Source organism: Coloeus monedula (genome assembly GCF_965178545.1).
Source record: "Coloeus monedula genome assembly, chromosome: 7".
NCBI lineage: Eukaryota > Metazoa > Chordata > Aves > Passeriformes > Corvidae > Coloeus > Coloeus monedula.
Genome location: NC_138787.1, coordinates 33,466,445 through 33,478,525, shown reverse-complemented (window position 1 = coordinate 33,478,525; position 12,081 = coordinate 33,466,445). Strand labels below are relative to the sequence as shown.

The 12,081-nt window shown below is 37.8% G+C and overlaps 1 protein-coding gene across 1 annotated transcript in view; it reads left to right on the top strand.

Moving 5' to 3' along the window:
* The window catches only part of NCKAP5 (NCK associated protein 5), a gene marked incomplete at both ends in the record, with an annotated part of 331,674 nt that overhangs the window by 201,382 nt on the left and 118,211 nt on the right, over positions 1-12,081 (top strand). Inside the window, one exon of the mRNA XM_082284641.1 lies at positions 773-863. Coding sequence (XP_082140767.1) covers positions 773-863 — 91 coding nt within the window. The remainder of the gene's footprint in view (positions 1-772; positions 864-12,081) is intronic.

The window sequence follows — 12,081 nt, the reverse complement described above, 5'->3', positions numbered from 1 at the left end:
TTCCCTTACTCCTGTTGTGGGAAGGAGCAGAACTCCTTATTCTGAGCGACCTCCATTCGGCAGGGTTAGTGTTATTATCAGTTTAACATTCTTGATGAATGTGTGTGGATTAGAGATGGCTTCTGATGGTGTCTATTAACAACTTCTAAAATGGAACTGCAAGCCTTCCTCCTTTCATTGATGGAGCTGAAGTTGATTGCATTGTCCTGAGATGGTGGTACCAGATTGGAGCCTGCACTTGCTTTTTACACCTGTTTGAAAGGGCAGAGAAGGGCAAATGTGTTCAGCAGCTGTGCCCCTATAAACCAAGGCACTGGCACAGACTGCACCCATAACACAGAGAGTAAATACCAGTAATGCCATAGACAGCCTGTCTGAACTGCACAAACCCCACTGCTGGCTCAGAACACAGCTGGGTGTGGGGTATTTAATCTGACTCTTCCTAAATGGCAATAATCTTATCATGCTGCTGTTTACACTGTTAACAAGGTGATGTCTTTTGCACACATTTGGTTTTAGTTTTTGTAATGGAGCTCCAATAGGATTTTAACAATACAACTAATTACTGTGCATATTCAAAAGATAAAAGAGTGCCCTTAATGTGTTATTCATAACATGGAGCATGAGAACATTATAAGGCTAGGATTGTCTTTAAATATTAATTTCATGGTAGCCATGGATGCATTAGGCTCTTGTAAAGAACAAAAACACTCAATGCAACTCTTAAATTTTTTCCATGCAGTTGACTTTTACAAATATTTTTATTCTCTAGAATGGAGGAGACAGTGAGAAATCTGCTACAGAGCCAAGGATCCCCAGGCCAGCATGGAGAAGGAACTGTCAATATCATGAAGGTATATAAGGTATTAGTGACTTATTAAGTATTTTTTTGTGATAGAAAAGTTCTTTAAAACAAAAATCCCACTACTGAGATAGATGTGTCTGGCATTGTTTCCTCTATGTGTTTATTAATTATGAATACTTGTAAGTGGTAGTTGATTCCATCAACATTTTCCCAGGTGTTCTCTCAGCAGAGTTTAAGGGTTTTCACTTTTATTGTCCTTGTGTTATCTGCAGTTGTTGCTCCTCATAGTTCACAGGGGACAAAGAAACCAGTTTTGAAACCTTTATTAAAGCACTTAATATTTTAAGTCATATGTTCCAGCATCTCTAGTAAACATAGGTGTTTTTGACAGCTTGACCTTCAGATTGTGATGGATAATTTTACCACTTATATTCTTATTGGGTGTGGGGATCCCTATCAAGCTTCACAGTTTCATATCCTTGCTTGTGGCAGGTGCGTTTTATCACCCTCACTAGGGGTAGAGAGAGAGTTTCTCAGGACAGAATTTAGGAGAGAAAGATTGTAGAGGTTTTTCAAAGGGAACCAGGTCTGTTTATAAGACAGAAGAGTTTTACATAATGGACTGCTGCATTCTGGAAGCAGTGCACCTGAGCTGGTGGGTAACCTTTTAATTTAAGAGTCTGGAAACAGGAGAGAGATACATCTGTTAATCAAGTATCAGGCACATGAATTCTTAAAAATATCACTTAATGAAGTCAGTCCTGTGCTGTACGTTTTTAGGCAGAATAAGCATTTTTACAAAGCATAAAATACTGTAATATTATATTAAAGTCTCTACCAGGTAGTGATCCATCAGATAAAACACTCTTCAAAAATTCTAGTTATATTAGTTCGTTCTTACAGCCGGTGTATCAGAAATACAGCAATATAGCTAAACAAAAATGTATATTAAAGAGTATTTATCACTGTAATTAAATTTTCATTTAAAGCTTGGATTGAAGAGAAAGGAATCTTTTAGTTTAACCTTCAATATAATTTAATTTTCTTGTTAAAATGATAGCCTGTAAAATTTAATTTCAGGACAAATTAAATTTTTTGTTGTAGTTACAATAGAACATCGTGCTTTTAGATACCGGTGACAAAGGCATCTCTATTTTATGCACTATCTTTTTGGGGTGCAAAACTGAAACTCCGTTCCCTTCTCTTATTTCAGGGTTTAAATCCATACATCCTGCTCACTCCTGCCACCATACAGTGGTTGTTCTGAAGTGGGCTCGATGTCAGTCTCTCCTTAAGGTGGTTTACTTGGCTGTTCGTAACAGACATCTGGAATGATTTTATTATCTGCTTTTCTCTGTGCTATCTTACTGTGGAAACCCAGTAAGGTGGTACCACAATTAGGTTTCAGCTTCTTTGGGTTTTGTTTTTGCATTCTCGAGAAGAAAAGCAAAAAAATACTGCAATTTTGTTTCATCGAACTGAGGGTTTGGGAGTTCTTTCTTTTTCTTTTGGACACTTCTGTGTAGTTTTTTCACTCTCTTATATTAGTTTCTTAATTTTTGAAAAAAAGAGAGAATTTGGGTATGGTCTTGGGTTTTTTCTCCCTCTGGGCCACACTGATAGAGACATTTGATGTCTCCAGCCAGGCAGGAGAGTGGGCACCATAGTGTGTTTTGTGTGATATTGCCTGGGTTTATTTTCTGACCAGCAAAAGAACAAGGCAGTTCTGCCCAGTTATTGATAGCAAGAACAGTTCTTCATTTTCCTTCAGCCCTAGCAAACAGCCCCCTCCACTTAGCAAACTGGGCGCTTTTGTTCCCTTCTTTCTGGACACAAGGTTTTGTTTGAACCTTCTGGGTGGTACTCAGGGCAAATTCCTCAAACTGGAGCTTTGCTTTCTTACAGAGTGAAGCTGTTTCTGTCCCAGGGCCTTAAAAGACCATATACCTATTTCTCTGGGATTATTTTAATGCAAAACAGCTTCCTTCCTCTCCTGTTCTCTTCTTCTTCCTGGGAACATTTTCACTCATGATATGATTCAGCTTGTTTTTTAGCAATTTTAATTTCTTTCATATTGCCGATATGCAATCTTCTTTGCTTATGAATTTCCTCTCCTAGTCCATGACTGAGAAGCAATGGGTTTTCCTTTCCTGGAGGAATAGCTAGGTTGCTGCATCATACACCAGTCTGTGACTGCTAAATCAGGTCAGAAATGCAGAGCATTTGTGTTGTGCTGTAAACTTTGAGGGTTTTCTTTTCTGGAATGTCTTTTTGAGTCATTCATCCCAAATCCCTTTTGTTCACTTTTATGACAAACTTCTGAACAAATGCCTTGTTTTTTGGGAATTTCGAGGAATGGCTGCGTTCACATGCCCTGGGATGGCTCCCTGCTATGTAGGTCAGAGATGGGTTCATTTGGTGTGTGCTTGTTACCCAGTCATACGGTAAAAGCTGTGTGGTGGGATGTGGGCAGCGACTGCATGTCACAGTCACAGCTCATACCTGAAAAGCTCCTCAAAACAGGTACTTGGCAAAGAATCTCTGGTTTGAAATGTTTGCAAAGCATTTTAACATTGAGAAACATTATTAATGAAACATTAGATGAATCATTAATATGTTGCTGAAACCAGCTATGTGGAAATCATGGACAAAGATACCGTGTAAATACACAATGGATCTTATTTAAGTGCTGTGTCCAAATTCGAGAAGATACATCAATATTGCAACAAAGGCATTTCATTTGTATTCTTCCAAATGTACTCAGGCAGTTTTCTGATATATTTATAAGGGTAATTCACAAATGGGAATAGAACCTGAATGTAAAACCTAGGTAATGTTCCTTAAAAGCACTGATGTAGTCAGGTTTTTGGGAACATGATAACCATATTATCAACCTCTATTTGTGAAGGAAGTGTAAATGAAGTTTTGTGTATTATACAGAAATACACATACAGAAACCTGATTGAATGTATAAATACTAGCATTGCTCTGGCCATCCTCTACAATCACCTTATGGAATATATCTTGAATCTCACCTTTTCTCTGTGATTACTCTGATATGATCCAAACTGTATGAGCAGTTGGTGCAGTAGAGTAAGGGATTTTAGTGCAGATTCACAACTCTCTGAATACAACTCTGTTGTATTTCATAACAAATGGGGACAAATGAGGTGATCTCCAGTGTGACTTATCAATGTGTCCCATGTTCTCTGACACTGTGGTGAGTTAGTGTGTGTGAAGCTTTTTGAAGTAAATATCTGAATAGTCATAAAAGATAACTCTGCACAATAAATGTTTTTGATCTATTGAACATTGTCTACATATTTGTTTTTCACAAATCTAATTATTGTTCTGGGATGTATGAAATTGAGTTCTTATTATAATACCAATATGCCTGACTCCAGAATAAATATTCTTGCTAATGAACTTCAAATGTTGCATAGTGATAATGTTAGAATAATAACAATAAGAAAGTGGGGCCTAAAGCATGCGGTGTTATTGCAATATTTTGTTAGATCTTGCCAGTATTCTCTCTTAAAGCAAAATATTCTAACTCTTTCACGGAGCTAGATGCCCTATGGGATTTTAATTTGCTGGATTTACAGATGAGTTATATGATTTCTTTTGGGTAAATGAATTAAGAAGAGAGATTGTAAATAAAATTCTCTTTTGTTATCATTTTACATAATAATAGAGGGAAAATTTATAATGAATGTTCGCATAAATGTAGACAAGAATGCATGTTATCTGAATGCCCATGAACCCTCATATTTCTTAAAGTTTACTTGACTAAAAGGCTCTAGTATGTATGAGCTTTATGGTGTTTCCAAGAGACATTGGCCACCTAAAAGTGAGATCATGAAAGGCCAAACCAAGAGCTCATGTATTCCCCAGAAATAATTGTATGCAGTTCTTGAACCCCAGACATTAAAACAAGCACCCCACAGACTTTCCATCCTAAGTTTGCCCTTGAGATTTGGGTATCAAAAAACTTTCCTGTTTGGTCACAGTACTGGATACACTAAGTAGAGTCTTACCTGATTACAGATCACTCAAAGACTTTAAGGGGTTTTTAACTCATTTTGACTCTATGTCAGTGTACAGTGATAGAAATAGATGAGGAAGAGAATTTGTTGTAAGTTCACAATTTGTTAAAATTCTGGAATTGTCAACGTGGGCACTTAAGCTCAGGACAGACATGGTGCAGTCACACTGGGGAGGTGGAAACATACACAAGTGATACAGGCACACTTCAGGTGGCATTGTTGGCCACATCAACCCAATTCTTTGTCTGCATGCTTTTGTGATGATACTCAAATGTGGAACAGTTGTTGTGGCTGTCACTTCTAATTTGCACAGCCATTGGTGTCAACAGCTCTTTCAGGAGAAGAAAAAATGTAACTATTGGCAATCTAATTTTGTCTTAACACAAAATTATACAAGCTTATTGTTCAGGCCATTGCTATGTAACATTTTATAGATGGGGCATGGCCATGAATTGAAAAAAAAGGCACTAGTTGAATTCCCTAGCTAAAATCCACATAGGATTTTTAATGCTAACTTCTATTGCAGAAAGAGGATATATATCCTTAAAATTAAACATCTGTCTCTGGAGTGGAAGTGCCCACAGGGGACTTCATGAACCAAGCCTCCTAAGCTACTAAGGAGTACGTTACTAGGCAAATATTAATAGCTTTGTGTCTCACAGAGAAGGACAGAGAGGAGCCATCCGCACTCTTGGGAGCTCCACTGGAAATCCTGGGCTGTCAAGGACACAAGCATTTGCTCTTGGACTGCTTTCCATGCACAGAAATCTGAGGCTAGCTCAGTAACAACTAATACCTTGTGGCTTTTTGTAGATTTCCACCACTATGCAAAGATTTTACCACTATGCGAAGATTTTGATAAATATTTAACAAAAATGAGGTTGGATTCTCTACCCCCAAAAGAGGGTGATGGTGTTCCTGAGACACTGTTCAAAATTTTCAGTTTTGCTGCAAAGAGTTTTCCCTCTTTGGTTGTTTGGTTGTGGTACAGAAACACAGCAATGGAGTTGTGTTTAACACAGCAAAATCTCATAACTGGAATGTGCCATTTGTGAGCCTGTTGCTCAGAAAACAAGCACTTCTTTCCTTCCCAGAATAATGAGTCACAACATTTTTTGTGTTGGAAGAGACCTTAAAGATCATCTCGTTCCAACCCCCTGCCATGGGGAGGGACACCTTCCACTAGACCAGGTTGCTCCAAGCCTCATCCAACCTGGCCTTGGCTACATCTCAAAACAAAGAAAATTGCAAAATTAAAGAGGAAGCAGAACAAGGATGTCCTGTATTTACACAAGAGTTATCCACATGTTTGAATAGTCTTTGATTATATCCAATCACCCACAGTTTTTGCCTGACTGGCCACCTTTCTTGCCATCAGGGGTTTGGTTTGAGAATGCAATGCCAATCCTTGAAGCACTGAGTTTGCAGAAGGATAGATGAGGCCTCCAGATCCAGATCTACATTTTCACAGTGTATGGGTGCCATTATAGTAGCACTTTAACCCATCACACATCCTCTAGATACCTACAGTATCAAGAGGTAAAGACTGAGTGACTCGATGGTATTATGTTGTATTATACTGACTGTAATTCTAGTTTACATTTCCCTCTACAATACAGTGTTTCTATCTTTGGCTGTATCTTCTATCTTTGGGAATGAGGCCACAAAAGTCACCCACTGCCTGAACATGAGTGTTTCACTTTCCCCAGATGAATGAACTTATATATGGTCAAGTGGCTTGCTCTCTCCCTACTTCCCCATCTCCATGTAAGATACTGTTCAGTCTGCACTTTGATATTATTTCCTTGATATTTTCAAACCAGCAGAAAGCAATGTTAGTTATTAAATTTTAAAAAGTTAAAAAATACCTAAAGTTATGTTTATATTTTCTGAGGCAAAAATAAAAAAGGGAGATTATGCTGAATTCATAATCGTTCTGTCTTTGAAAACTATTTTAACAAAAGAACTCACTTAGCACTAAACCAGTAAATTTTGGAAAGAAAGTATTCTTCTGATCAGGAAAAGTTAAGAGAGTTAATCTGAATTATAATAACGTATTTGAAAAGTTGAAGTTTTGATCTAATCTGGAATGATTGTTCCTACATTTTATTTCTATATGAATATGAATTCTGATCTTCTTTCAGAAATTCTCCTGACAAGGCTGAGAGACATGAAACTGTTCTCTGGCACTTGCAAAAAAATTGCCTGGTAATGGAATAATATACCAATTTTCTTTTTTTCCTAATCCCACAAGTAACTTCTTAGGTCAGTTTCAATTGTGCTTATGGTGAGAACTTGTCAGTTAATACATTCCTCTCTTTCCAGAATACTGTGGAAGGAAAATTGGCTTATTTCTAGAAATTTAAATCCAGAAGAATTTTGTTGCCGTAATTGCTGTTACATAAAATTTACTGAATTTGAATTTCAGAATAGTTTGACTTATTTCTACTACAGTCAAAGGAAGGTATTTTAGTACTGTAGCTTCAGTCAAGTGTAGTTACTATAATACCTACAAACCCCTTCCCAAAGTTTAAATGCTACCTATAGGTTTCCTGGAAGGAAAGATTATTACTTTGAGTATGGTACTATAATGAGCCAATTTCTAAGAGAATACGTGCATAAAACATCACACTGAATATTATTTTCCTATTTCCTTATATGCATATATGAAGAAGGAATAGCTTCTTAGAAGAGTCCTTTTTTCCTGCTGGTAACTTTGCTTATCAATGTAACTGGTGTTTTCATTTTGAGAAGAACCAGGAACACAGTGAGCTCCTGGGCACTGCCCTGCCACTGCTGGGCCTGAAACCTGGCGTGGAAGGGTCACCTCCAGAATGGTCAGTCTTTGATTTTGGGTCTGACAATGCCAGAGGTGGCAGTGCTGTTGGTAGTGGGAACATCCTTTCACTAAGTACAGGAGGTGGTCCTGGGCTGGGAACCTGGGGATAAGAAACTCCATCTCCTCTCAGTGGTCTGAGGAGTACACTTCATCCTCAAGTGCACTCTGAAGGTTTTCTGCTTTTACGCTCCTTTCTGATCTGAACTTTTTCAAAAGAAATATATGTTTCTGATGCATGGAACGGCCAATAAAAGCATCATCGGGAAATTTATTAATGCTCCCTCAGAACTGCTCAGCAGGGATGGTAGCTTGTGCTGGTGAGGAGTGTTCTGAGTGGAGAATAATGTGGAGTACATTTAGATTGATACGCGGGTGGAGGAAGGCACATATCAGAAATGTAAAGTATGTACTTGGTCCTCTTATCCATCACAAGTATTTAATCTAGGGAACATTGCTGCTCGCTCTGCTTACTTTGTAAGTGAAATCCACAGATGAAAAAGAACAATCTAATATGTTTTCCTGACAAGGGTAATGTTAAATCATGAATGATTTGGGATGTTTCTGTAAACTTTTGTGATATGTTGCATTCCTTTGTTTTCCTTCAATTTTGGTCAGCTTGTTCTGAACAAAAGCTGTTCGCTAAACAAAAATATATTATTATTACACTTACTGATGTGCTATCTAAAGCAAGCTGTATTTTAGTCTCTCCTTCCACTGGGAGGAAAAGAAAGCAAGAGAAAACAGCTGAATATATAGATAAAAGCAAGGGAGGTAAAGCAGAAGTCGTATTTGTAGCCTTATACTCACAGATAATTTCAATTGCACGTAATTTTAGTTGCATGTAATTTTTTTTATATATTTTAACTTGTTTGCTCAGTTACAGTTTGGTTTTTGTTTTTTCCAGACCTGGGTTATTGTATTTAGTGGGATTCCCTTTAACAAATAAAGAATTTTTTTTTTTTTTTTTTTTTTTTAAGTTGCATATTGGAAAGAGATATTCAGATCACAGTGGTTACTCCTGTACTGAGAATTGTGCAGGGCACACTTTGAGAATTCATCATTTACTTCACATTGCTCAGACTTAACATATGTGTCTTCTACACATCTCAGGTTTTGCTAAAAGGAATAGGTTGTAAAGCGTATCAGAAGATACTGCGAATTTTCAAAGGGTATTTTTAGCAAAAAAGAGGTCATGATGTGGGAGAAAGAGGAGCAAGGTGCCACTGGAAAACAAACTTAACCTTGTTGGAATGTTAAGTCTGTAGTCCTTGGAGCAACTTCTGCCATTTTACAGCTTGTGCAGTCAGACTGAGCTATTTGTGCATAGCTTGAGGCTGTATTTTTTAATGAAAGTACAAATAAACCCTCATCTACTGTTTTTATCCTTATCAACAGTCTAGAAATTCTCATGTCGTACTGCTCACAGGGAATAGTGTTGAACACTAGGAGGTCTGCAGTGGAAACAGCACTGAAAAGACATCATCTAAGAATGCATCAAGATTATAGATTATAGAATGGCCTTGCAAGGAAAAGCTTTCACAATTTATAAATACACTGTTGTGGTTTGACTGCAGCTTCCAGCCAAGTCCCACACCTGACTCCAGCAGGATGGGGAGAAGAGAATCAGGAGGGTAAAAGTGAGAAAACTCATGGATTGAGATAAGAATAGTTTAGTAATTGAAATATTATAACGAAACAACAGCAACAAATTGTAATGGAAAGGAAAATAACAAAGAGAAATAAACCCCAAGAAAGAGACGTGATGCAAATGTAAACAACAGCTCACTCCCCACTGCCTGATGTCCAGCCAGTCCCTGAGCAGTGGACCCTGGCCAGCCTTCCCCCTCTATATTGCTGAGCAGGATGTCATATGGTCTGGGACATCCCTTGGGTCACCTGGGGTCAGCTGTCCCTGCTGTGTCCCCTCCCAACTCCTCGTGCACCCCCAGCCCCTCGCGGGTGGGGTGAGGAGCACAAAAGGCCTTGGGTCCATGTAGGCACTGCTCAGTGGTAATGAAATATCTTGGTGTTGTCAACACTGCAGCACAAATCCAAAACACATAGCAGCTACTGTGAGAGAAAATAACTGTACCCCAGCCAAAAGCAGTGCAAACAAAAACTATTCTGTGTATGGATCTGTAAACTGTAGTTTGGGTGTGGAGGGAAGAGTCTGCCTTGATTATAGAAAGAGTGTTACAAGTGTGGTGTATTTTACTCAGATCACCACATTCAATCACTGAAATCTAAGATAAGTGTTCAGGAAATATCTCATTTAGAAGGTCCTGTGGAAGCTCTGGACACACCACAGGAAGCACTAAGTTTTTTGAGGTGCTGAATTATCAGCATAGTTTGGGCTCCACATAGACTGGATTCTTGGATGCCTGTTACCACTGCCTCTCTATAAGAACAATTAATAGCTACATCATGAATCTTTTTGATCTTTTTCCTCAAATAAGTGTTTATGAGCAGTCATAAGCACTGTTTAATTATATATCCTACATATATTTTATTCTTGGTCGATTAATGTGTGATTAAAGTGTGTTTTTGGAAAATTGCAGGCATGACTCTCAGAAGAATTTGAATTTGTTACCATTATAAAATCTTGTCTCTAATAAATTTCAGAAGTTGAAGAATTAAAAGGAATTCAGAAAAGAAGATCCCACTCAGGCATCACAATCTGACACCCCAAATTGAAATAGAGATCTTTTGTGTCTGAGGGATCCTTACTGCATTGCATCTGAAAAATTTCACTTCTCTGAAGGACTTGTGTTTATCACATGGAAATGATCTTTAGATTCTGCAAGCAAAGATGTCACCTCTAATTATTACTTATCACTTTCCAGACAAGCAATTCATGTCATCCAAGAGTCATTGGGAAAATCAGCATTTCAAAGATGTTGATCTTTTTTAATTCTTGTTTGGTTCAATCAGATTTTTGTCACATGTGCTTGTGAAGGATTGCTTGTTTATAATCAGTGCTCTGGATCTCAGATCCAGTTATATCAGTACTAGATTATGCTATCTTGTATTATTTTAGCCACTTGTCCAGTGCCTAATCTTGGTTTTTGTGGTAAAAAAGAAATTCTAAAATAATTTTTCTCAGCTACTTTTTTTTTTCTTTGTGTTTTCTGACATTTACTCTTCTTGGTTTGAAATTTTACAGCTGCAAATTGAAATATTTTAAAGTGGGATCTCTTTTTTCCTCTTTTTCCGTGTGTATATGTGTGTAGTGTCATTCCCAGAAAGCATCTTAGAAAGAAGAAAGGGAAAAGGACAGACAACTGATGGTACTGCCAATAAAACTTTCAAAGTAACGTAATTTCTGAAATAATAATGGTTAAGAAGTAGCTGGCTAAGTATCCCTTTGACACTTTTCTCTTCCTTGGAAAGGTGACAATTCTTAGAGGAAAGGCATCCCAATGACTAAGTGTTAGGGTTAGCAGCCTATTGCCTTTCTTGGGATGAAGAAAGAGGTAATTTCTGAAATAGGCAATTTGTTCTCTTATCTTTTGAAAGCTTCCCTATGATCTTTTCTATCACTATAGTTACTCCCTGTTTATCAACAGTGAAAACACTTTCTTGTTCAGTATTCTGAAAGCTAGGTGAAGGAGACAGGAGAGAAAATTGGCTTCACATTCCACAAATTCCAGTAAATTATCATCTGCGATTTCAGGTGAATTTCCTGCTCTCTTAATTTATTATTCTTACTTTATTTATTAGTGGGAAGAGGGTATATTATACTGCTCTTTCCTAGTTCAGCTAACTGAAATCCAGCTTTCTGATAAGTCTCAGTCAGGCCACTGCATTGTACAGCTTCATAGATCAATTTCTTCAGTGATTTATATCTTTTCATTGATCCTGGAGAGCTTGCCATTCCTAGGCTGCAGGGGCTGTTTCCATCCCCTGTTTTCTATTGGCCACAGGGCCCAGAGTGTTTCATCAAAGGGTTCATCATCAGTGGACTGCTTGTTTGATTTATGGAGCAAACTGAATACTAAGAAATAATGGTCAGGGCAGGATTTCATTTAAGATTTGCAAAATACTGTTGGTTTCAAAAGAGCAATGACAGCTTAAGCCAGCCTGGGAAGCTTACACAATGTGGGACTTGATTGTAATTTTCTCATTAATTTCTGTGAGAATGGGTCTACAGTGATTAGCATAATCCTAATTTCAGTAAGATTTGAATTTTTAATATTTTTATTGAGTCTTTGTTAACACAGAGCATTAGAGAAGCAGATTTACTGCAGAATTCTCATCAGGCTGCTGTGTTTGCATCCTCTCATGGTACAGGCATGTACCTTAAACTCACTGGTCTGGGGACACCCAGAGCAGAGTTATGGCTTTTTTTTTTGTTTTTTCCTTAACTGTTTTACTTCCAGAACACCGTTTCC